At 45.7% G+C, this 26950-nt stretch overlaps 1 protein-coding gene across 1 annotated transcript in view; it reads left to right on the forward strand.

The window, feature by feature from the left end:
• KIF26B (kinesin family member 26B) overlaps nt 1-26950 on the forward strand; it is a 302956-nt gene that overhangs the window by 255552 nt on the left and 20454 nt on the right. The window contains exons 11-12 of the mRNA XM_055714921.1: nt 21506-21668; nt 22803-26241. Of these exons, the coding sequence (XP_055570896.1) occupies nt 21506-21668; nt 22803-26241 (3602 nt within the window). The remainder of the gene's footprint in view (nt 1-21505; nt 21669-22802; nt 26242-26950) is intronic.

The following is a 26950-nucleotide window of genomic DNA, read 5'->3' on the forward strand; positions in this document are numbered from 1 at the left end:
TTGTTTCCCTACTGATCCTTCTTTCCCTGCACAAACCCAGTATGACTCAGGGCAAGAGAGCAGAGACATCCCGCTGCCGACACCCAAAGAAAATAGCTGTTCCTTCCATCCTGCCAGGATTGTAGCCCCTTGTTTGGAGCTGGGCATCTCATTGCTACAAAGAGGTTACGGGCTGCAGAGAATTTTAAAGAGAAGCAAGAAGAGTTATGAACAGTTGGAGATGAAAGGGTTACTCACCTGGAAGAACATCGTGACAGAAATAAATCTTCATAGCTTGCAGGGAAAAGGAGACCTCTGAGAGGGGAGATGACAACTACTCTAGTATTTCAAGGGTGTGAATACACACAGGAGGAGAGAACTGTTTCTGATGAGACAGTGGCAGAACGGTTCCTTATCCTTAAGTAATGAGGCAGAGGAATATAAACTTGAAAGCAAGCTAACAGTGATTCCTGCAAGACAATGGAATAACTTCCTGAGAGCTGAAGCAAATACTCCATTGGCAGAATGACTTAAAAGCAAAATAAACATGTAACAACCAAATATTAATTAACGGTTATATAATAAACAGGTCCTGCTTGGTTAGGGGCTAGGCTTACGCAATTTCAGTGCAGAGTTCTGGGTCCAAATCACCAGCAATTTTCAATAGCTGTGCTTCCATTTTGATAATTTATCTTCATCCTTGTTCGCAAAGGGTTTGCACACGGCAGGCAGTTATACAAAGAGACAATAAAATATGTTCTGGTGTGTCTACTAGATTCTCCTCTGCTTTTAGGAGTCTGAAAACTAGCAGTCAGCCTGATTGTTACATTTGCAGGGCGAAAGAAACCCAGAATGTCTCAGTGGTGTCTTTCTCAAGTATCTAACAGGGATATGGATGTCCAGCCCATTTCTGTGCCGGATGACTTAACTCTGTTAACCTCTTTAAGGTCTCTTTCTCTTTGAATTGCAAAAGCAAGTTCTCCCGGTGCTTGATCCAAAACTCAGTGTAAGTCAATAGAAATCTTTTTATTGGGCTTTGGCTTAAGCTCACAGATTAGAAAACATGCTTATATCTAATTAGATGAGATAATCCTCAAATCCTTGCTAAAGGATATTGTATACCGTAGTTCACGTTCAATATTTGGTGATTAACAGCTTATTTGTTGAAAGAGGCAGTATGTGCTGAAGTGTTACCTAGCGTTGAGTTTGTTTGGGATTGCAAGGGATGTGATTGATGGGATTGGTGAATGTGAGAACTGGATATGTACAATCATCTATTGACTGGTTGCAAATGAGTGCAAAAAACCCTCATGTGACCATGAATTTGGAGCTCAAGAAGGTTGTACAGGAGCTTGTCACATAAGCAGGGATTGGTGACTACTGAAGTGGCACAAGCAGGACTATTTTTTTTCAACCTTAACTGAAAAATGAACAAAAACATGGTTTACATTTCTGGGCAAATATTTGAACAATTTTTCTTTCTTTTATTTCTTGGACTGTATTTGACACCACCCCCTCAACAGAGCAACAGGCCCTAGAAACTTTGAAGAGATCTGTGAGGTTGTAAGCAGGGAGTATTTCAGCCAGTTTGCCATGTTGCTTCAAGCGTGTTTGAATGGCATTGCCACTGCAAGATGGTTTTTTTTCCATACAAACTTTTACCGAAGTTCTTATTTTCCTGACATTTTTGAGAGGAAAGCAATGAAGACAACCCTCTTGTGCTCTTCAGATACCAGCTAGCTTCTTCTGGATGATCAAAGTTCTCTGGCTGAAGGTTGCCTCCAGGCCTGTGCACAATGAACAGATGTGAAGTGAATTTTTTAAAATATGCATTGGCTTTAAAAACTTAAGCAGGCTGGTTAGAGCTATCTTCTGAAATATTAAAATTATCTCCCTCTCCTGCTGCAGAATGAGCTCATTAGATTATTTTGATTTTCTAAATTTTGTCTGTTTATAAATGCCATCAGGTGACATGCTTTCTAGCAATATGTGACTAGACTCAGTAAATTTAATTTCAGACAGCAGGTTTAACTCTTTTAGCTGTATTTTATCTCATCACTCCATCAGCAAAACTGTTCTACCTGCTGTATTTAAAATTATTTTCCAATGATTTCTTTTTGAGGGGTGCGGGGAGTTGTTTCTCTCCCTATTCCTTAGTTTGTGCTCTTGGGCAGAAATGAAGCTTCACTCATTTTGAAAATGAGTGGCAGAACGTAAGCCCATGCTGAAACATCAGTTCTTAGGTGCTCTGGGTGGTTCTGAAGAGCAGAGTGCGGGGTGGCAGAACAGTGGCGGTGGCTGGTTTGGGTGCTGTTACAAACCTGGGAGCTATGGAGATAGAGTCTTCAGCCTCTGTAGATAGAACAACAGGAGAAAGTGGGAAGCTGGCATAGAGGTGTCGGGATATGGGGGCTTGGAAAAGGACGCACAACGCATTATAGTCTGCAGGAGTGGGTGCTCTCACTGATCGAAGTGGCTTCTCCGGCTTCTCCGCTGCCCTCGCCCCAGGCAGCTGGCACAGCCTGCAGCTTTCCTGGGTGTGCTGCCTGCCCTCAGCGGGAGCTCCGCAGGGCAGGGGTCTCACGGGAGCTCCGCAGGGCAGGGGTCTCATGTAGCTCCTGTGTCCCTGCGGCACCTTGGGCTGCACTAGCACCTGCACCGCTCAGCCCGGAGGCAGCTGCAGCACAGCCAAGGGGAGCCACTGGCAGGGTGAAGCTGTTACAAAGCACTTCATCATCTCTGTGCAGGTGGGACCTGAGGCTCCTTGGAGCAGGCTTTTAAGGGCTGAACACAATTTTCATGTCTGCCTTCCAGCTAGAAACAGAGTAGCTGAATCTTTTGTGCTCCTAGACTGCATTTCCTCTCTTGCAAACACCAGTTTTCACAGGCTCCATGAGATGTGCTTTGAAGTTATGCGCACATGTAAGAGCACAGGAATTAGACGCAGGATCCAGATCTGCTACCTAGCTGGCATGTACTGCATAACAAAACCCCAAACGTTTCCAAAGGTGTGGTGTTAGAGAAACAACTGCATTTTTTCAGAGAGGGAGAGAGAGTATTCTAGGAGCTCCATGTACTCAGTCAGCCCATGCCGATGTGCACCTCCTGAATCCTGCTCCTCTCTCTCACGGGCAGACTGGAGGGACGGAGAATCTCATATTCATCTCATTCTCATATCAAAGGGAACAGAGTGTAACTGCTGTAGCTGCAACAGTTTACACTGATGTGAAAGGAGAGCTGGTGGAGGACCAAAGTTGAATAAGATTTGGCTCTGAAAATACATGTCTGTGAAAGAGAACCAGCTGGCACTCTTCCACCCTGTGCTCCAGGGAGACCTGTGGAACGCTCCTACGTGTTCCCCAGCCAAGGGTTGAGGCTACTTACTGTGGAGCGTGTTTTAAAGAAAAAGTGAGGGTGTGCTTTGGTAACCTTTAGGATCTTTGCATCATTCAGAATATAAAACAAGCCCATTAGGCTGGTAACAGGTTTTCTTTTCTCTCGCTAGGTGACTACTGCCATTTTAGATGGCTGCTTGCTGTGTGATGGCAATATAATCGGTGGCTTTTGTTGGTTTTGTTGGTTTTGAGCTTCCCTTGATTGAAGTCCTCTGGGAGTTCCTTTGCCTGGGATCATTTGTGTGTGTGTCAGACATAAATATCGAGTAGGTTGCACAACTGACAAGTCCTTTGTGTCCGTTTGCAGGTGCCATGTCTGTTCCCCTGACCCTCAGCACAGCGAGCCCCATGAGGGTGATGAGGGTGGTGGTTGGGGGAAGGCTCTGGCTGCTGTGAATCTGTGTGATGCTTTGGGTTTCTCTACTATAAATGCTCCCAGGGACTGTCACTTGTCTTCCCAGCAGGGCCAAGGCTCATCCAGGCAGGGACATGGTGATTCTGGGGTGCTGTGGCAGAACTCCCCAGTCTCTACTGGTATCCCAGTCACTTAGGTGCATGCTGAAAACTGGATTTTTTTCACCTACCCAAGCAAATTCAAAAAGCAAAAAGTTTTGCTTAAACTTTTCTACAAAACATACTTTTCACCGAAAGATAAGACAATGAAAGCAAAGAATTACAAGCAAGTCAGTATGTGTATTTAACGAGAAACTGGTTATTTGAAACATAATACAATAAGGTTTTCTTTACAAATTGGGTCATTTGATTAGAAAAGAATTTGCATTGTTTAAGGCGTAAGATTTTGAATTTTATCTGACAATGCTATTATATCACACCCATGCAAAAGGTAGTATAACCCTTAAAAATAAGTTTTTAATTCCACTGGCCAGGGTCCATCCATCAATGATGTTTCTCTGTAGGGTGATACCTGATTCTTTTAAGGAACCTCAGCTTCACACTAATATGCCTAATCAGAGAGCAACCTGCTGTTGCTAAAGGAATCCCTCTCGCTGAAGACCAGAGAACAATAGATAACTGAAGAGAGTAACAACAAAATGCCACATCTGTTCAACAGGGAATGTTTAGTTGTGGGCTATGAATAAAGAATGTTGCAGGCTGCGTATGAAATTATAGTAAGGTAATATTCAGCTCCAGCAGTAAGTGTGGGTATGTGAGAGTCATTTTGACTAGCAATTACACATCTATTTTATGCATTAAACAGTTAAGGTTCATTTCAACAGAGAGATAACATAAGTTCAGAACACAAATAATGTCCTTAATAATTTTATGTTTATATCTGTATAGATATAAAACCAATAACTGTATGCATCATGATAAGTATTACCAGTGGGTCTGTTTCACCTTAATTCATCTGCCAGAAATACAAAAATCCAAATGTTTCCAACTAATATCTAATCTGTAATCTTTAGTAAACCTAATAAATTCTGCATTGTTCTCTGTATATTATCCATTAATAGTCCCAGGAACTGGAGCTTCATGAAAGTTCCTTTTTAGGACTGCACCATTTGGAAGTACAATTCTATTGTGTCAGAAGCCAAGTAATAAAATTTACCAATTATTATTGTCTTAAATACAAAGGGATAGAGTTAGGTATTCTGCACTGACATTTTAAATCAAATGCTGCCCATATGACCATTCACTGCATTTTGCAATACCTGAATGCAAGAGTGAGTTCCACTGTATTAATCTCATAATATGCAATAGGAATATGGACGGTGCTTTTTCCTGCCGGCTCCTTTCCCACAGTAAATGAACATCTCCCAGCTGTACGGTCTGATTATGTTCATATTGAAACATTTCTGGCAGTTAAATCTGCAATCCTTTGCATATTTAAGTAGAGAACATTCTTTTGGGAGATCTGGAAGGATGGGCAGAGCACGGCAAATCTGCACTCCCCTTGCTGCACAGGTTTCAAGAAGGGGAATCCTGAGGGATTCTTGCTCTTCTCACCCATAATAAGAAGTAAAAATCTCTACCACCATCTTTAGGAAAAAGCTGCAGCTTCTTGCAGATCAGGGGCTATGCACTTATTGTCTTAAGGTCAGGGGTAGATAAGAGCTGGGAACTGGCTCAGCGTGCTGTGCTCTGCCGTTATCCAAGTGTTGAATTGCACACATATAGATCAGCAATGGACGGATGTGTTTGCGTGGTTGATTTAAAGACGTGATTTGTTTTTTTCAGGCATTAATGTGCATTTTGGTTATCTCTATTTTTGACTCGTTCAGAGTAGGAACCAGTAAACACAAGACACGATGGGATTGTCGGCTGACTCTCATAGCCTTCAGAAAAGAAACTCCAGCACATTTCAGTTGCAGTAAATGAGATAGCCCCTAAATGTGACCTTGTGCTGCTTCTCAAATATTTCTGTCATTGCTGTCAGTCTGTTTGTATTAATTATTAAATATAGAACTTGTATATCCCTTGATGCCCTTGATTTACACAAGCTCTACAGAATGTGGATCAGATACATTTTCCTACCTGTTCCTACCTACATCTTACTATCTGGAATTCTTTGCACTCATTGACAAGTGGTAACGTTATGAAATATTCAGTTCTTTTCCTACTTTATTTCCAATATATTTCAGAAGTAATTTTTATTTATCTATGGTTCTGGCAAGTAACTGTGAAGCACTCGTCATCACTGCTGCTTCAGTCCATGGTTATTCAGAATCTCAGTTCTGGCTGCTGTTTCTCAAACACTTCCATAATCCCAAGCAGGTGGAGGGGAAGGAGGCAGGCAGAACTGGAAGTCACATTTCTGATTCTGGGGCATTCCAGGGGCACAGCACCCCATGTTAAACCTTTCTGAGGCTTAACCAGCAGCAGGCATCCCGGGATGCTGGCTGGGCCACCCTGCTGCCCGGCATCTCCACAGGACACAGTGCGCAGCCCTGTGACCCTCGCTCTGCCATGTCCCCTCTATTTGCAGCAGTCACATCCTTGGCAATCCCCTCTGGGAGACTTGTAGAAGACCCACAGACCCACAGGTCTGGGCTGCTGCCTCAGTGACCATGCTCCAAAATATTCTCTGATACCATATATGACTCTCTTTTACCTGGTGGGGAAGGTCTAGAGATGTGTGAGGTTCTCACCCTTTTCTCTTTTCTGCTTGCCAGGCCTGAGATAGAACGCTGCGTTCTGCTGTGCTAATTGATTAAATGGCATCTATCATAACATAAAGAGATCAAACAGAATTATTTTTTCTCCCGTGTTACTGTTTAAAGCTCTCAATTCTGCTCAGATCATTAGCGTGTAATTTTCTGATGAGCTAGCCAGAAAGTCCCTAAATAAAAATTAGTAGAAAAGATTAGCTAGGAAAGCTAGACTGGTAATGAGCTGTTGCACTGTGGTAATGTGCTAGGTTTATAGTTCATATGTAGCCCTAATCAGCGATAAGCGCAAGTTGTCAGCATTTGATAGCTAATTGGTGTTTCTTGGAATTACACTGCAACAAAAACATTGAAATGAAAGTAAACTTTTTTTTATATATGACAAGTTAAGGGTTAATTATAAATGCTTGGGTCAAATACACCTCCTAGCTATGCTATATGCAAATGGGCTGCACAGAGGGAAGATTCTCAGAACTTCTTTGGTCCCTTTTGGGTTATTGCTTTTTTTGAAAAGCGGTACAGTAGTGGCTTTGAAAGCAGAACAGGGCCTTTAAGATATTTGCTATGTATTAAATATGTCATACATCACACAGAAAAATAACTAAACGCGAACTACTGGAAAATATTAACAATGCAATGATGATTTGAACTCTCATAACAGCCCATTTGTTACTGATTGTATTTACTCCATGTTCATTTGAGAACTGCTGTCCTCCCACAGAATTAATTGCACATAAAATCATAACATGGATCTGAAAAATTAGAAGGCAGGAATAATCTCAGCCACAGGACATGAAAGGCTTAAAAGCCTGGCTAACCTGACATCTGTGAGCTGAGGTTTTTGTCATTGCACAGCTATAATTAAATGGCTCTAATCACTCTCATAATGCTAATATGAGCAATGTCCTACATGTCCTTGGTAGCTGGTGGTGCAAATGACGGCGGTGCACGGTGTCCTGCCTCAACACGGTGCAGCATGACAAGGACCACCCAGACACGGGTGCTCCAGGAGATTCTTGGCCACCTCCTGCAAGGCTGAAGCATACGTCATCACACAATCTCATTGCTAGTCATCCTAATACATTTTTTAATTGGCCATTTAATTGACCATTTCCAATCAGATTCGATGCGGGGGCAGGTCTTCAGGTCCCTGAGGGCTGTGCAGGACTGGTGGGACTGGGAGAGGAGTGGGGCAGGGGCAGGCTGGGCTGTGGAGGTGTGAAGCCAGTAGCCACCAGCGCAGTCATGGACCAGTGGAGTCCAGAGCTGGATGGCCAGCACGCACACGCCAGTGAGGAGAGGGGAAGGAGCTGCAGCTGGAGTTAGGTGGGATGTGGCAAGAAGAGGGGATGGCAGAAGTGTAGGAAATGGAACAACACAGGACACCAGCCCACAGGAAACAAGTCTTCATTAATTCCCCTATTCATAGAACAACTTGTTCATTTATTCAGATTCTCACAATTTGAAATACAATTAGATGAATGTTTTTCCCTGCTGAGTGAAATTCATACAGTCAGCAGACAAACCCTCTCTAAATGATACGCTCATCAGCGTGTGTGGAGGAGGAGGAGGGACAAAGAGGAGAGAGGAGCTGAAACGAGCTCGCTGCTAGATGGTCTGAATTAAGTGATCAATTCTTGTTACTGCAATAGCTACAAAAGTTAACACCGAGGTGTTAAGAAAGCCCTGCTACGACAAGTATCAGCGTTCAGATGTGAGAGTAATGAATCCTGCAGGCCTGAGTTAAAACTCACTTGAGAGTAAACCCAGAGAGCAGGTATTGCCTTCTCAGAGGGTGAGCCTTGAAATACCTCGACTGTTCCCAAAACAGGGAAATCCGGAACAGCTGCCTGTGCATTTAAATTCAACACTCCTTCCAAAATGGACATTCATTTGGATATGACCTTCTGGGTACAACCCTCACTGTCTGTTTTCTGCAGGCAGGATCCCTAATGTCTGAATTTCCAGGTGAAAGAACCGTGGTAAATGTAACCTGTCTAGACCTGAGTAAATAACTAAATCGGTGTCCCCGGAGAAATTATTAGTTAAGCTGAAGAAGACAAGGAGCTGTAAGATGCATCAGGTAGCAAAGACTAATGAAACAACAGTAACTAGCATTGAAGTGGGAGCTATCAGAGTAAAGGGAAAGCCAGCGGGGAAGTTCTTCAAGGACCAGTTTTGGGAGAGATTTTATTTAGTGCTATTATTAGCAGGCTTGGCACACAAGGCGGGATCATGTTAATCGTAGTGGCTGGTTACACAAAGCTGAGAGCCGTCATCTGCACAAAGGGAGGTCAGAACATCAGATGGGAGCAGCTGTGGGACCTCAAGGGCTGCAGCAATAGAAAGGGCACTAATGCAAGGGCTCACCCCGACTGGGTGCTAACAATCTCTACTGAAATCTGGGAGCTCATCAGCTGGAAAAGGGGTGGTGTGTGTGTGCTGATCTAGGCATATTGGTTAATGATCACAGGTGTCCACAGCTGATCTAACAGGGAGAAGGTAACAACGTCTGAGGAGGCAGTAGGAATGACAGCAGAAAAAATAGTGACGTCCTTATGCGAGGGGATAACAGTTCCTTTCCTGGAGGCAGCTGTGGTCACCCATACAGATGAAGGACAAATTCAGACTGAAGTGAGTACAAGGAAGGCTGGCAAGGAGAGAACAATAGGTTTTCATGTGAGAGATGAAAAGAATTTGGCTTGCATACCCAAATAGGGTTAGGGAATGGAGAGAGCATGAGAAAAAGTGTCGGTGGTGTCTGTACATGCGGCGGGAGCATTCCTGTCCCCAGGCAGTGAGAATGGAAATGGAATGGAACCCAAAGAGCAAAGGAAACGAAAGGGTATGGGCAAACAGGGGAGCAGATGGCTCCCAGTGTGCTACTTCGAAATGGAAGTGTGTGTGGGCAGCGCTAGGAAGCTCTAATGTTTTTAAGGTTGGGTTTTCTAAATACTTCAGGAGAATTACATGATTCTCTGAACTAGGTAGGGGCAGGAGCTATTATTTCATAGCTTCTTCTCTCCCCAAGCATCATCTCTGCTCTGATGACATCCCACAGGCATCAGGCTTGCAGGACCAAACGATGCATTTCTCTTTCCTCCTTCTCCTTCCGTGGTTGTTGTCTGTGTGCTCTCCTTAACAGAATGACTCTTTCCTCCTGGCCTCTCCTGTGTCTCCAGGCCCATCGGCCAGGGCTGGGTGGATGCTGAGGAGCACTTTTCCCCATCCTTAGGAGATCGCAGAAGGCATGCACACGGGTGGGGGCAGGAGGCTGCAGACCCTCACTGTAAATCACTATAACTGACACTGAGGGTATATGAATGACCGTGCTGATCCAGGCCAAACGTCTTTCTAGCACCCTGCCTCCGTCTGCACTTAACGGCAGATGCCAAGGAGAGAGTATAAGGCTAGAATGAGTACTTTGCCAAAATATTCTTGTAGCCTCAACTATTTTCAGGTGGAGGAATTCCTGAGCTTCAGCAGCGGCTTTGTAAACAGAAGTGGGACCTTCCAGAGACACTGTGAGTCTGGTCTGAGGCTTTTGGAAGGCGGTTGAAGGTTGAAAGGAATTTTTTATGAAAGACTGGCTCAGCTTGGCTTTGACATTTTATTTTAGTGCTTCTGGGATTTTGAATAGCTAACTCTAATACTTATCTTTCTATCACTTAAAATTAAATACATACAAATATTAATTGTATATCAGTAGTTGTATATTGTAAATATATATATTGCATATAAATATGTATGTATATTTGTAAAAGTTATATTGCTTTCAGGCACTCACAACTGTTCTGACTACCAATCTGCAGAGGCAGCTATTAACGTGGAAATACTTGAATTTACGGTTGGTTTTCTGGGCGTAATAGATACCTATTGAACTCTAAAGCATATTCTGGTTACCTCAGGTAAAACTGCAAGCTATGTAACAATTACTAAGTGGCAGGTTTAAAAGAGTTTGTTTCCTTTGCTGTCACAAGCTATTACGAGATCTCTGAAGTGCTGGAGATATAAAAGCCTGTTGAGAATCTTGTCTAATTAATGGTATTATAGTGGGCAAAATAAATAGGAGACTCCATTTAAAAGGGGCACAAAACTGCAGATAACATGAAAAATGCATGTGTATCATTAATATTTTAGATTGCTGCATAGATGAAGATAAATGTATTTGATACAGCTTATCTCCAAATGGTTTAAATAGCAAATAGGTATACATTAAAAATCTTTATATATTGATTTGGCCACTTGTATTTACACCGAGTAGTACTTGCATGGAGACTGGGGTCCATCAGGTTTTATTTGGAGTACTCTGAATAAAGTATGATGGAGTGTGAGAAGGATAAAAGAACCAAACATTTAGTTTTCTTGCGCCTGTGTTTATAGATGACAAAATTCCTGCTGCCCTGAGCAGCTGCTACATTTGGCCCTGTGCTGCCAAAAATGTCATCATAAAACTGGCTGTGGTTCCACGGTTTAACTTCAGTGCCGTGTATTTGGCTTTGGAAGGGGCTGTCTTATTCATTATCTCATGTGCCCCGTCATTAAATCTGTAAAAGGCCAACTGAGACCTTGCTGAAGCCTATGTGAGCCTCTCGGTGACAGCTGGGTTCGGACCACAGTGCCATGGGTTTCACTTAATAAAATCTCAATTTTGGAGCTTCTTTTCAGACATCACCAAAACCAGGCACAGGCAGAGAATTTTCCATCCATGATCTTTAATTGCCCTGCAAGATCAACATTGTCCCTGTTGTTGCTCGGTCTGTCTTATCAGGTCTCTAAATCAGCCCACTGTGCGTGTAGCTGAGCCCATCTGGGGCGGGGGAAGTTGTTGCTGTGTGATGGCCGGTCATTTTGGTGGGAAAGGAGTTGCTGGTCTCTCTCCAGGTCCTAACAAGCTCACCCAACCCCTGTTGACTGTTGGCAGTACAAGTATAAAGGACTTGCAGGCCAGAGAATGCTGTGTTCATCAGATTCTGCGAATGTCATTGCAGGTGTCCAAGAAATTAATTTTGACCCTAGAACTATATATTGAATAGTCAAGCAAGTGGAAGCTGTGAAGTGAAATCAGGTTTCTAGTCCATTTTGCTTTTTGAAAAAGATAGGTGTAAAGGAGAAGCTCAGCTTGCTTACTCTTCTGAAAAGAGAAAGCGTGTGCAACGTTCGTGAAGCCCACGCTTACCCAGATTTCTGGAAGGAGATGGGCATGCATATTGTCTGGGACCTGTATAAGTTACCTGGACATGCCAATACAGTGTTACTAGTTACTAAAGAGCAGTCACCGGTTTTCAGTTCCTAGATGGTTTGGAACTGGGCATCGGAGGCCAGGGTGTCCCCAGCTGAGAAATGGGAGATGACACGTAAAACATCCCCCATCTGGGAACTTGCTTCACCTGCTTGATTCCTGTCTCAGGTTTGCAGATTGCTTGGCTGCTGTAAAGTCCAGCTTCCTTGCCAAGGGGCAGGGGTTGCTTCTTTAGCAGCCTTTAGCTCTTTCATGCTTCTCTGTGAAACAGAGTTTGGAGCTGTACGTGAAGAGGAACTTCAAAAGGTAATAAATTGATTACTAGAGATGGAAGCATGACTTGAGGCTCTTGACTGTTTGTTTTGCTTTCATGCTGGCTGTTTAATATTTTCACTGCTTTATTTTGTGTTTTGACAGCTTATGGTAAGGAGCTACTTTCATATGAGTGCATATTTTTTGGTCTGTTGACCTAAATGAACAGCTCGAGAGCATCAGCATTGAGAAAATAATGTTTCTAACAATTCGTGTCTTAATTTTGACATCCAAAAGGGTATAAATACTGGCTGAAAGTTCCCCTGTGGTTGGGATTTTCTCTCATCTGTGTGCTTTCTCTGCTGTGTTCAAGAGCAGAGTTTAAGGAGTTCCAGTCTTGCTTCTGTGGGAGCACAAGTAAGATTTCTCTCCATCCACCCAGACATCAATTCTCACAGCATTTATAGAGACTTACTATCTTTGAGGCTTTTATATTATTTTCTCAAAGTCTCTTCAAATTGTCCAACAGGCTAGAAGTTTATTGCTGGAGGTGATGAGGCAGGCTTGTGCGCAGGTGCATAGGCAGTATGAACTCTTAAGCCTAACTTTCTTTGGGAATATGTCTAGTGAAGTGGCAGAGATTAATTTTATAATTTCCATAATACTCATGACAGCAAATGACTGCTGCCTTCTTTCTTTTTTTTTCCTTTCTGCACAAGAGTGCTTGCACTTTCACCGCCCTCTGCTATAATGCTGTGGGCTGGAGGCCCTAGGAGGGGGACATATGAAATCTTACCTATCAAAATGCAAAGTATTTTGCTGGGTGACCTTCCCAGTTTCTTGGAGATGTCACCTATTTATGCTAAGAGCAGTGCCAAGCGGAGTGGTTTCTAAAACTGAACAGCAGTCACTCTAGTGTCAGGTACCACTCCATTTGGGATTGCAGTTAGGGTTAACTAGAGCTGCTCTCCAGTGCAGGGAACCGGGAAGGTCACACTGCCACATCTTCAGCATCTTGATGAAGGAGTGAAGCCTACTGCTGTCACGACAGCTGATCAAATGAGCCTAACCAGAGTGAAGTAATTATTAAATTCTCCCAATGGATCATGAATATTCATGGATCAATTGCAAACATTGGAAGTTAATTTTCATTTGAGGAAATAACCCTGGTATTCCACTCGCTGTGCATATGAACCGTAGGGCTCCTTGCATGTGTGACCCCAGCCAGTGGCACTGGCAGCAGCTGAGGGAGCTGAGGCATTCTGAACACAACCTGTGTGCTTAACCCCTCGAACACAGAGCCCCTCGCCTGCATCGCCTGCCTGCTTGTCCCCGTGAAGGTGGGGGGAGCTGGGGGCGGCAGCGCTGCAAGCAATGACGCTGGGCAATGGGAGCGGATCCTGCTGCGTGCTGGTGGAGGGGTGCTGGGAATGCCCTCGTGCCTGTCTCTTTGCTGTGCTCGTGCCAACGTTAGCCACCAGAGGGGCTGGTGTGAAGGTGGTTTCCAGAACTCATCCTCAGCAGAGAGTCAGGGAATGTTTCCTCACGCTTCTCTCTTGCTGTGTGGTTTCCCCTATAGCTGCCCTATAGGGGCACTGGCCAAGGCTTCCCTTCCCAGTGCTCCCAGCAGCCTGGAGGAGAAGCAGGCAGGCTCCTGAGCTGCTCCAGTCCCTATTCCATAGCAGGTAACGACTGTTGCCTTCTCATATCAAGCAACCAAATGGCCTCACAGAGATCAGTTGAGCCAGACCCGGGGTGGCTGTAATGCTCCCAGGTAAGACAGCCAGGCACGGAGGGGCATGGCAGGAGGGATGGCTTGTTCCTGCCCTTTGTGAGTGTGCCTTGGCAGATGTTAGCACAGAGCCTGGCCACATGCAGAGTCCTTAAATTATTTAAAATCTGCATCATTATTGGTTTGAAGTGTGGGACTTTTTTCTCCTGTAAATCGCAGTCTATTTATTGCGCGTGTTTTCTTACACAGGGGCATTGCTGCTTTTGGTGAATCTGGCTTTAACTCCCAACGCAGAGTTGCTGAGCCTGAGTAGGCCCCTGAATTGATTGAGCTTCTGTTTTTCAGCTAGAATTTATTAGGAGCTGGCACTGTAATGAGACAGACCACTAGGGTCCTTTTCCTTTTTGATTGTCTTAGAGATTTGTTTGTGGGGTTTTTTAATGGATGCTTGTGAATGATTGACTCTGTGTTGGAAGTTGGAGTACAGAGGGGAAAAGGATCAGTTCGTCCATTTTCAGTGCTGTCTCCTCTCTGAAACCACCACTGGTCTCCAGCAGAGCTGCCCTCCCAACAACCTCCTCCTTCCCACCCCAGCACTTGGGTCTTGCTGTGACTTCAAAGCACGTCTGGATCTCAGAGCTCACGCAGCTGAGCTGGACCTCCAAAGAGTGGGGCCCTTTTATGTCATTTTTGGATAATAGGGTACTCCTTGGCTGTTTTGTAGACTGGTTTAGTTTCATCAGCTTTGGGAACAACTTTTATACGAAAGTTACAGCTCCTGAAGGAGCCCCTTTTATGGTGAGAGGGACAGTCTCTTTCAAGGAGTCAGAATAGCTGCAATTGTTGGGAGTCGGTCCTTCTGTCATTAGTTTTCTGTCTGCAGTGAAAAGAAACAAAAGATGCTATTTTGTGCATCTGCCACATGCTCATGTGTTGTCACAGGATTGTCCTGCAATATGAAATGTGCGTGGTTAAGACAAGAATTGTAGGGTAACCCCCCAACATTTTATATGCAAATACTAGAATCTTAATGTAACTCCCTGTTATCCCATACTTGGCTGCAGCACCACCTTTCTCCTACTCTCAACTGCTGCAGTGTCACATCCCTTCCAGATGTGGCTGTGATTTTCCCAGTACTGGAACATCCAGCAGGGTATCCCCTCAGCCTCATCCCTCCAGCTGGCTCCCCTTTCACTGGGCAGCGAGCACAGCTTGCTGGGTTGTGCTGGTGTACTGCAGGTGAGGCAACTAACTGCCGTGGCAGTGGAAATTTCCACTTTGCTTGGTTTTCCCTTTAAGGCTAGTCAGCTTCTACCTGGACCAAGTTCATTATTTCCCCGATGCCTCATTGCACCAGGTGAAGGATTCCCCAGGTTAAAGGTCCAGCGTGTTACCCATCTTTCTTCAGCTGCCTCGCTTCGTTCTGCTAACAAAGCCAGGCTCACGTGGCTGAAGCACCAAGGGCTTTATCACTCCACCTGGCCCCATTTTGCCTGTGCCTACACACATTGCTCCCATTTCCTCCCTCTCTCTCAAAATTATTAACAGAAATGAAAGACGTAGCTAAGCAAACCGTACTGGTTCATCATGAACTCAGCTGTTACACACCTGTAACATCCGCTATTGGGTTTGTGCCTTTTCAGCTATAAACTGTCCTCTGTAAAGATTATTTCCATGCAACAAGAGCCAAAGCCAAATGGAGTATTTATGCGGTTCCCTTGTTATGCAAGCATTTATTACTATGAATAAAGCAGTGCATCAGCACAAGGGAGCAGAGTTAAGATTTCATGATCAAAAATAACTGCCATAGTTGCTGAGATTTTTCCTTTGACACACCTCTATAAATAATTAGATTACAAGACACCTGAGGGCGTACATCATCTGATCCTGTAACAATAATACCTTGAGGGAGTTGACAACTTTCTCCTTTTGGCCAAGTGCCTAGGAAGACATTAAGGTACGTGATTAATAGAGAGCACAAACACACACCCTTGCACATCCTAAAGCTTGGTTATAATATTGTATTGTATCCCTTGTGAAATGTTATTTCTATTCCTGATGGTGCTGCTGTTGTCACTGAATAGCCAAAATCCTCCTAGCAGTGGGGTGAGAGGAAACAGAAGACAAAGAAAATATTTGTTATTAAGGTGTGTGTGTGGGAACCCAAATAAATCATACAACAGAATTGGTTAAGTAATTCCACAGAAAAGTCATTGTTCCAAGACTTTAGTTGGTTCTTCATCACCAGTATTCCCTCCTTTTGTGGAACGTTCCTGAGTTTGCCTCTTCCATACAGATAATGAGATGCTGGGCGACAAAAACTCCTGCAAATTTCCTGAGCGTAATATTTTTTTCTTATTGCTTCATTTTCTATTCATGAATTCTATTTCACATCCCTAAACAAAAGCAATTACCATTTGCTGCTTTTCTGTGTAGCTCACTTCAAACACGTTGCTCGCAGGGATTCTCACGAAGCTGAAGGACCTGACCGAGGAAGACCCAGGAGGGCACTGCCCATGCTCTACCCCCTCTCCTGGGCAGCATGATGCAGTCAGCCATGCCAAATTGTGGTGGGGTTATGGAGCTCCTCTGCCGGGTATCTGGGAGCAGCTGGGGGGACTCAAGTGAGGAGAGGGGCCTTGGAGATCGGGCAGTGACAGTGGAGGACATTAGTGGGAGAAGAGGTGAGGAAAGAGGGACTTGGTACTGGGAGAGTGTCTAGCAGTGATGCTGGAGACTGGCAAAGCCTGGTGTGGCTGGTCAGACCACAGCAGGATGAAATGGAGCTCTGCTGGGCTCTTTAGGCGGGGACCTGGGGGTGAGGGTCACACTGTGGGAATGAGGAGAAGGTTGGACAAGGAAAGCCCAGGACAGACACTGTGAGAACGGGATTGTCTGATGAGAGAAGAGCATGGCAAAAAGGTTGTGAGCACATAAGAGCACAGCTCTCCGACAGCATAGGAAAGGATTGTGACGCTCCTGAGCCTTACTCTTTCTCTACAGGCAGCAAATACTTGCAAAACCTCATGGTAAATTATTCCATGTCCTCCTCCACCTACTGCTTGTCCATACAAAAGGTGGAAGCCGGCTGCTGCTCCCAGCTACTCGGCCAGTTCAGCAACTGAGGCTTTGTAATACATAGGAAGGTTCCAGGCTTGCTGATGTCTCATTAAAATATAAGCACAAATCCACATGACAGTGCATAAGAGCATTCAGAGTGTGAAATCAATCACCGCATGGGCAGGAAATGTCAACGTTAAGTTTTTCCTGACAAACTCGCTTTATATGGGCTACATATTGCGTTGCCTTTGCAGGATAGCTACCCCCCCACCCCAATTATCATCTTTTTCAAGGCAGGTGAAGGACCTGCTTTAGAGATGCATCAGTGTTGTACAGCAATGTGGTCATTGCCAACAAATTCCTTCCCTAATTTGTAGCAGAAGTTGGAAGGCGTGTGGAAGAGAAGGGAGGTGTCCTGAAGGGAGCTGGTACCATCTTCAGAACTGGCTCTGCCAATGCATTCCTCAGCATTTTAGATGAGTTATAATTGTATGTTCCTGGTTTTCTGGGTACCCAGGCTGAACACCAGCTACCCCATTTTCTCTGCGAGACAAGTCAAAGTCAGCTGTACTTTGAATGTAGAAGACTATATAATGCTCAGTACTCTGAAAGATCAGTGCTTCACACCAAACACCTATACTTAGTGAAGCCTTTGATGCTGCAGGTATTACCAGAGGATTATATACGTCACCTCAGAGGCATTCCAGTATTAGATACTGCATTGATGAGCTCCACAGGGGACAAAAAAAGAAAAAGAACCTTTGAAGCAATCATTCATTTTGGCTTCAGAGCTGCGTTTGTATAGTCCTAATGGTAGGTAAGGCACAAGTCCACACATTAAAAGGCAAGGATTAAGTGGAAAACTGAATAACTTCTTGTTCAGTGAGCACTGTTTATCCTGCGCAGTGATTGAGGCAGGGGTCTAGTGGAAAAATAGTATCCAGTCACGAAATTAAAGACTTTGACTTAATGCACATAGGCAAGTGGGATCTATGCGATGTCCAAGGAAACATATCATGGAGTGCTCCATTCTTCAATGTAAGGTTCTGTATTGTTTGAATCTGAGTACAACTAATCATTCATGAGGAAGGATAACACAAACGTGTATGAGGCACATGAAGACATACAGTTTTCCTTCTTACTGAGCAAGTGAAAGGACTAATTTACACTGATCCCATTTTGCATGGTGAAGTCTCAGAAGAGAAGAAATGGAGAACACTGTGCTCACTGCAGCACTACCACATCTCTCTTTCGGGGAGGTTTAATACCTGCTGGGGCTCCTTGTGGTAGCTGTTGAGAGGTGCAGAAAACAGCGCTCTAAGTCCTTCAGTAGCTGCTTTAATGGTAGAGGGTGGAATACGGGAGAGGTAAGGGAGCAGCGTGGAGAAGAGAGCGCTCCTTTCCGTGTGGAGGGCTGCTACTCCGTGGAATGGACCAGAGCTTTCCGCCTGGCACTCTGCAGAGCTCCTCCCTTCGGGATCCACCGTGCCGTACCTCCTCACATACTTCCAAGACGTCTGAGTTTGGTTTCCTGCTCCCAGGGCTCCTGCCTCTGGACTTTTCCAGAGACACAGCTTCGTATACTTTATTTCGGGTTTTTCCCTGTGTGGGATATACGAATAGTATTTAGTACTATCTTGCTGTAGCCATGATGATCTAAGAAGTCAGGGAAGAAAAGGTGTACAAGTAAGGGTAATGTATTTTATTAGCCTAAGTGATGCAGTTAGAAAAATGAGGTAACTTTTAAGTACTGAAAAGGCTGCAGAACTGACTTATTGATATACAGGCTCTGGAGTCTGAAGTGTGGTATCCTGACCCCTCCTTCGTTGGTCCCTATATTATATCCCAGTATTCATGATGGGTTATGGTAAATTTCCTAAACTATAAAAACACAAGTGGATGGGATAGAAATACACTTAAAATGAAGATAGGTATATAAAACAGAGCCATCATGCTGCTCTGGCATATAATTTTAGTGCTCTTGGAGCAGAATGGAAATGGACTGTTAGCATTCCTGAAGACCTCTCATTTGCTGTGGAGACACTGGTGCATGTCACCATGCTGCTATGAGGAGCCCGAGACCTTCTGCAAGCCAGGCTCTGCTGCATGCAGCGAGCAGCACGGACCCCGCAGCAGCCGCCCGGCCGGGAGCTCCTTTTTCCCTGTGTCTTTGTTTAGTTTGCCCAGCCAGAAGATCAACAACGGGCTTCCTTCTCAAAGCTCTTCCAGTGCAGAACTGCAGGCTTTCCCTTTGTGAAACTTCTGCTTTCACAAGAAACTTTGCTTTTGCAAATACCAGCTCATGAATCACCTAATGAAACAGTTCAGAGCCTTTCTTTTTAATTTTTTTTTCCTTCAGGCAGAAATGCCGTGTCAGCATTCAGAAGAACAAAGCATCTACTTTGTGTCTCGTGCTGCCTGTCAAGCAAATTCAGTGAGACATCCAGAATATTTTACCGATATTTTACTTGATGAGGATAGGTTGAGTTAAAAATTAAGCTACGCGTTTTTGTGTTATTATGGTCTCTTTGGCTTGCTTGCTTTCCTTTAGAAGTTAGTAGGTGCTATTGTGAGGGATCAGTGAACCCTGAACAGGTGAACTTGTCTTATGACAATGTCCAGAGTTGACAAAAATCTGTTTAGCATATTTCTTTCTCTTCATTTTATTTTTCAGTGTGCAATAGTGACATGAGGCTGGTTATTTTGTCTGGGTGCAAAGTTGATAGTCAAGATGCAGACAGTACTGAATGAATAAACTCCAAAATCAGATTTGGGTGTTGGCTGGCCCTTTTGCTGCTGGTTTCAGGCTTTAATCCTAAACAAGCCTGCCCTTTAGTTCCTATCTGATATATGTCAGAGGATCATTTGAGTTATAGAATAGGTATTTCCTCTGTGTCATTCTTCTTGCAAGCATGTGTTTCAGTACAAGGCAGATGGCATGGATTATTTTATATTCATAATGCATATACCTCTAGGAGAGCCACGCCGCAGTGTGCTGATGCTGGCTGCATGGGTTATGTATTCTCAGGAGACTGACATGTTCAGAATGTATTCTTTTGCCCTTTCCCCTGTCGTCTCATGTTTTGCTATGATAGAAGCACTAGCAAATGAAAGGCATGTTATTGATTCCTGTGCAGATGTTAATAATTTCCATGTAACTCTGCATTGGAGTGGCAGTAACTGATGTACAAAATTTGACATCTTAATTATTCCTTGATGGAAAGGAGGGCCACTAACCTGAGATACAGCAGCCTATTAACTCCGGATCTGTGGATTCAAAGCAGCCTTAGGTCACAAGCGAAAGGAGTGAGGCTGTCTCAGTATAGTCTTTATAGATGTTTATTTGCTTCCCAAAGACACGAGGCTGTCTTCAATGTGTCTGGAGCAGGTGGAGGCAGAAATCCTGAAACAAAAAATGTTTTACTTCCAGTTCTGCTAGCCTAGCTGAAATCACAAGGACTGGAAATCTCAGGAGAAGCAGCTTATGAGCTCCCCAGACTTACTGCTGGATGCATCAAAATATGCATCCCGAATGCTGCTGTTTACTCAGTCAAAAAGAGAAGTTCAAGAATGTTGGTGTTTGTCTCAGCCCCATCCAGTAGGCATTGCTTCAGTTCCCAGCAGTTGCAGCTTTATGCAGCATTCCCATGAGCTGGAAATGTTAAGTGGACGACCAAGAGCTCTTGTGCAGTGTGGGTCATTAGCAGATATGGAACAGTGAGCCCCAAAAATCTGATCCCCAGCATCTGAAGGTATCGCTATCACTACAACGTGACAAATGTAAAAAGTGAAAGCAATTCCTTTAGCAATAAGTAAATATCAGGCTGTGGCTGCCTTTGCTTTCAGCCATATGTAACTATCATGAACAACCTACAGCGTAGGAAAGGCTCTCTTCAAGAGGATGCCATTTCTCAACTCGCCATTGACCTGTACACCTTGTAGCTAAAGTTCTTTTTAAAGCTTATGGCATGCATTTCTGACTATAGGATTAGTTGACCACCACAGAGGCATTATATGTGCAGCATTATGCTGTTAAAATTCATATTCTTAGTCCAGTCGCAGACAGCTCCACAGCAAGGCATCAGCATTTCAACAGCTATCCTGTGCCGAACAATGTAATGTAAATGGCAAGAACAGAAAATTTGATTTCCACCTCAGTGGAAGAAAAGATCTAATTGGAAAGAACAATTGTGTAGTCTTAAGGCTTGATTATTTTGCATGTCGCCAGCATCATCCAAAAATAATTGCAGTGATTTAACTATTATTGTTAGTGAGTTAGCAAAGTGCCCTAGAAGGCAAGAAAAAAAAAATTTGGTCCTTTAATCTAATCCACTATCCTCTTGTCCTCCAGAGCTGGGCCAGAGTTTGCTTGCACACTGAGCACGGGGAAAGGGCAGCAGTTTGGTGTTTGCTGCAGCGGCTCCTTAACGTCAGTCCTGAGCTCTGGTCTGCAGCTCTGTACTGGCAGCAGCAACAGCACAAAAGGGCTGAGGACAGAAAGGTGGAACTGGGAAAAGGAAAGAAGTTTAAATTGTAGCTCAGGGTCTTTCAGCATGCTCAGCTGCAGTCATGGTACTGTGCAAACCTGAGGAAGGAAACTAATTAGGATTCCATTAAAAAGAGGAGAAAAAAAATCTTGCTGAGGCCCAAGTCACATCATGACGGTCAAAGTGAAACCTTGCTCGCTAATGCAGCCTTAATTCACTTTGTTTTGCAGAGACAGCAAGCTCACCATGTTGCTTCGGGAGTCCCTGGGGAACATGAACTGCCGCACCACGATGATAGCTCACATTTCAGCCACTGCGGGGAACTACGCTGAGACGCTGTCCACCATCCAGATTGCATCCAGGGTCCTCAGGATGAAGAAAAAGAAAACTAAGGTAAGACAACGTATAACTCCTTCTTGTAATGACGGAGGAGGGAGGAAGGAAGACCTTGGAGGGTCCTTAATAGGGCAGAGCAGCATGTAACCACATCAGTAACCAGTTCCAAAGAGCATGTGTTGTGTGTGCCCTGTCCTAGGCAAGTGGCTCAGAGCAGAGCATGGACCAGCTTCAGCCCCAGGTACAGAGCAGTGAGTTCAGACCTATCTGCTGTAGCCAGCTTGTAAGCTGGCCTCGTTTAATGATGCAGCTGCCAGCATCTATTTTCAGTTATGCTCTTAGTGCTAATGAAATACAGAGGAATGAAACTGCTGTAGAGTTAAAGGAAATTGGGCTAAGTGAAGAATTAGATTGTCTATGCTTCTCAGAGAGAGCAGGAGCAAAATAAATGCAAAGCAGCGTGGCCATTGCCAGCACTGATGCCCCTTTTATTCCCACTTGCACCAAATACAGGTGATAGATTTTCCAGGTAGAGTGAGGGTGAGCTGTAGCCACTTTCATGTTTTAGAGTTTTACGACTTTCATGTTTTAGAGTCTTACAACTTACAGTGTGAACTGGGCACAACAAGTGAATTTCAAGCCTTTCATTTAAACTGACAGCCTATGGATTGACAAAACCTTTTTTTGTCAATGGATTGAAGAGAGACAAGTGAAGGGATTCGGTCCACACGCCATCACAGCAGCGTGTCTCCAGAGACCTCTGAGTGCATGTTGTACAATTCCACACACTGGTAGTATGACCAGACAGGGATTGCCTTTATTTTCTGTGCCTTATTTGTGTAGTAAGTCTTCTCGTTCCTCTTCATGTACATACACACACACAAAATAGCAAAGCCTTTACCAAATCTCTGATTTGTTTGGCCAGGCTTGATTAAGGGAAGGATCCAAATCTGTTTGTTTAGTACTATGTTATGGAAGTGTCATCATGTTGAGTGGGACACAGAGTTGGGGCACTGGGTTCGTTGTAGATGGTTGTGTGTTTGCTGTAGGACCGTGCATAAGAAGCTTCAGAGCTCTGTGCTTTAGTTCAAAGATTCCCCCGCGTAGATGTGACCGTGACCTTCTTGTGTGCGCGCAGGTAGACGCTTGCAATGCTGAAATTTCCTGGTCTCTCTCTCTCTCCTCCTGCAGTACACATCGAGTTCTTCTGGAGGAGAGAGCTCTTGTGAGGAGGGCAGGATGAGGAGGCCAACCCAGCTGAGGCCTTTCCATTCCAGAAATGCTGTGGACCCAGACTTCCCTATTTTGCATTTATCCAGCGATCCTGATTATTCATCCAGCAGTGAGCAGTCATGCGACACGGTGATTTATGTTGGCCCCAATGGCACTGCCCTTTCTGATAAGGAGCTGACAGATAATGAGGGTCCCCCTGACTTTGTTCCCATAGTTCCTGCTCTGCAAAAGACCAAAAACGAGGGCAGGTTGGAGGAAGTGAGTGAATCGGGACCCAGCACATCTGAAAGAGACTGCCTGAAGTGCAACACCTTTGCAGAGCTCCAAGAGAGGCTGGATTGCATAGATGGCAGTGAAGAGACCGACAAGTTTCCCTTTGAAGAGATGCCTGCTCAATTTAGCTCAGACCAGATGTCGAAGTGCTCTGTCTCCAGCCAGCTGGCAGAGCTCAGCCACTTACCAGAGTCAGATAAGGAAGATACGATGCCAGAATGTCAGCATCCTGATAGAAAAGCCAAGGAAAATATAAATGCAACACCCAGCAAAACTAAGAGAAATCACTCCCCTGTTCCTTCTGGAGCCCTTACTAATGTTTCAACTCCTCCTTCTCCCAGGAGTGTAACAGGCAGCTCTGGCAAAGAGCTTAGCTCTGGTCAGTTAGCACACAGCACCAGCCTGCAGAGCAGCAGGGAAGGTCTCAACACCTGTGGATTTGTGGAAGGCAAACCTCGGCCGATGGGCTCTCCCCGGCTGGGCATTGCAAGCCTCTCAAAGACATCCGAGTACAAGCCCCCAACTTCCCCTTCCCAGAGGTGCAAGGTCTATACACAGAAAGGAGTCCTGCCCAGCTCCAGTCCCCCACCAGCTCCCCTGAGTAAGGATACTGGGATGACATCTAGTGAATCTTTATTGCAGCCAGAAATCCGGACCCCACCTGTCGGCATGAGCCCTCAGATCATGAAGAAGTCTGTGTCCTCCAGCAATGGGGATTTTGAGGAGACCATTCTCAACAAAGATCCACAACAAAGCCTTTCTCCAGAATCCAAGAAGGAGATTCTGAGCACCACCATGGTGACTGTGCAGCAGCCCTTAGAGCTGAATGGAGAGGACGAGCTGGTGTTCACCCTTGTAGAGGAACTAACCATTAGTGGGGTCCTTGACAATGGGCGCCCAACCAGCATCATCAGTTTTAACAGTGACTGCTCCGTGCAGGCTTTGGCCTCTGGCTCTCGGCCAGTCAGTATTATCAGCAGCATATCTGAAGATCTGGAATGTTACTCCAGTGCAGCTCCTGTGTCTGAAGTCAGCATCACGCAGTTCCTTCCACTTCCAAAGCTGGGCCTGGATGACAAATCCCAGGACGATGGCAGCAGGCGCTCATCCATCAGCTCATGGTTGAGTGAAATGAGCACAGGGAGCGATGGCGAGCAGTCATGCCACAGCTTCATAGCCCAGGCATGCTACGGGCATGGGGAAGCAATGGCAGATCCCCCTGTCTCCGAGTTTGCAAGCACCATACAAAGCGCCAGCATGATTTGTGTAAGTGACAAACAGAAGCCAGTGGCTGACAACATGCTTATACTGTCGGAAATGGGGGAGGAAGCTTTCGGCAAAGTGCCACCCCTCAAAGGCTGTAAAATATCAGCTCTCGGGAAAACTACTGTCACGATCAAAAACACCGCAAGCCTCAGCAGCTGTGAAGGTTACATCCCAATGAAGACAAACATTACCGTGTATCCATGTATCGCCGTTAATCCCTTCAAAGCCCAAGACACTGATGATGCTGTACCGGCAGTAACTGCAGACCCAAAGGTTGCTCATCCCCATGATGGGAAAGAGTCCAGTGCTAAGAAGGATATAAAATTTGAAGACCCTTGGCTGAAGAGAGAAGAAGATGTGAAAAAGGACAGCTCTGGGGGCAGTGATGGGCAAAGAGCTGACACTGCCGCCGTTTCAGCCAAGGCTGAGCACAACACCAAGCAGTCCTCAGCAGACAGGTGCAGCAGCAGCAGCAGCAGCGGGGATGCCTCTATCTCCCCAGGATCTGACAGTTTAAAGAGGATTGTGGACGGGTGTGAGGTGGCAGCGTCCGGCTCTGCAACCCAAAGCCCTGTTCACTCCAGTGATGGCTTGAAGAACGGTAGCCTCCCTCGAGGGTTCCCAAAGGCAAGCAAGGCGGAGGAGCCCGACAGTCACCTCCATCCTACTGCCACTGACAGCAGCGGAGCTGGCTCTCCTGCCCTCCCGCAGTTTTCTAAGGCCAGTCTGGATAAGAAGATGGCATCTCCCAAACACTGTGTCCTCACTCGTCCCAAAGGGACTCCTCCTCTGCCACCGGTGAGAAAGTCAAGCTTGGATCAGAAGAACAGAGCCAGCCCCCAGCACAGTGCAGCCAGCAGCACCACCAGCAGTCCCTCCAGCCAGCCGGGGTCCTTCCTGGCCAGCTTCCCGGAGGAGCTGAATGCCAAACAGAAGGGTCCTGGCATTGACAGCAGCGGCAACAACAGCAGCAGCAAGCTCTTCAGTGCCAAACTGGAGCAGCTCGCCAGCAGGACCAACTCCCTTGGGAGGTCCACAGGAAGCCACTATGAGTGTTTGTCGCTGGAAAGAGCGGAAAGCCTGTCCTCAGTGAGCTCCAAAATGAGCCCTGGCAAAGACACCACCATGCCTAGGGCTGGACGGAGCCTCAGCCGCAGTGTCATGTCCTCACCCACCAATTCGGGGCTCTCCCAGTCGGCGGGGGCCTCCCCAAAAGCCAGCCAGTCAAAGATCTCTGCAGTCAGCAAGCTCCTGCTGGCGAGCCCCAAAGCTCGCAGCCTATCTGCCTCTGCCACCAAAACGCTCAGCTTCTCCACCAAGTCTCTGCCTCAGTCCGTAGGGCAGAGCTCCAGTTTGCCTCCAAGTGGGAAGAACATGTCCTGGTCGATGCAGTCCCTCAGCAGAAACCGGGGCTCCAGCCTTGCTTCCAAATTGCCCCTTCGGGCTGTCAATGGGCGGATTTCGGAGCTGCTCCAAGGGAGCACCAGTGCCAGAGGCTTACAGCTGCGGGGAAGCTCGGAGGCAGACGAGCGCGGGGGTCCTCCTGGAGATGAAAAGCCAACTGTTCACATGCTGCCTTCACCTTACAGCAAGATCACCCCTCCTCGGAAACCTCACCGCTGCAGCAGCGGCCATGGGAGCGACAACAGCAGTGTCCTGAGCGGGGAGCTGCCCCCTGCCATGGGGAAAACAGCCCTCTTCTACCACAGCGGGGGGAGCAGCGGCTACGAGAGCATGATGCGGGACAGTGAGGCGACAGGGAGCGCCTCTTCAGCACAAGACTCCATGAGCGAGAACAGCAGCTCCGCCAGCGGCCGGTGCCGAAGTCTCAAAAATCCAAAGAAAAGATCCAACACAGGTAAGCTTGCGGTGGCACGAAAGAGGGGTGCAGACTGAAGCAGGTGCCTCGTACATGGTGGGGAGGCTTGCTCTAAAGGTGAGCTTGCTCATACCAGCTATATCTTTTAGCAGAGAGGTGAGGGCAGGGAAAGCATCCTAGGCTCCCTGGTTCTTCACTTTGCAGCAGGCACAAATCCCACGTGGTTGCACTGCCTTTGCAGTGGGGACTCCCTCTCGCCCATTTCACTTCGCTTTACTTCACATGAACAGAAGAACATTTATCCCTAAAACTGGTTACTATTGCCAATGGCAGCCACATTCCAGTATTTATTTGTACAAATATTCTTCTGATTTGATTCCAGAAGGATGCCTTTGTGAGGCAGCGAAATGAAACTGTTATTCTTAAGCACTTGGGCAGACTCCCCTCCTTGCATGCATGTGTTTCACCAGCACAAGGTCAGAGTCTTGCTGAATAGCAGTACCTGTTGTGAGCCCCCCTTCACTCCTTCTGTGCTCTGGATGCCTGAAGCAGCAAGATGCTGGGCAGCTGAAACCACCGCTGAGTTCCTTTCTCCCACCTAGAAGAGTGAACAGAGTTGTGCCCATGCCCCTGGAAAGATGTTATCCTGCCTCTGAGACTCTTGGGTTTTAAGTTTTGAGTTCAGAGCCCTTCTTTTCCCAGTATTTTATATATAAAAATAATAAATCATATTAATAAATGGGAACTG

Source organism: Falco cherrug, chromosome 6 (genome assembly GCF_023634085.1).
Source record: "Falco cherrug isolate bFalChe1 chromosome 6, bFalChe1.pri, whole genome shotgun sequence".
In the NCBI taxonomy this organism is placed as follows: Eukaryota; Metazoa; Chordata; class Aves; order Falconiformes; family Falconidae; genus Falco; species Falco cherrug.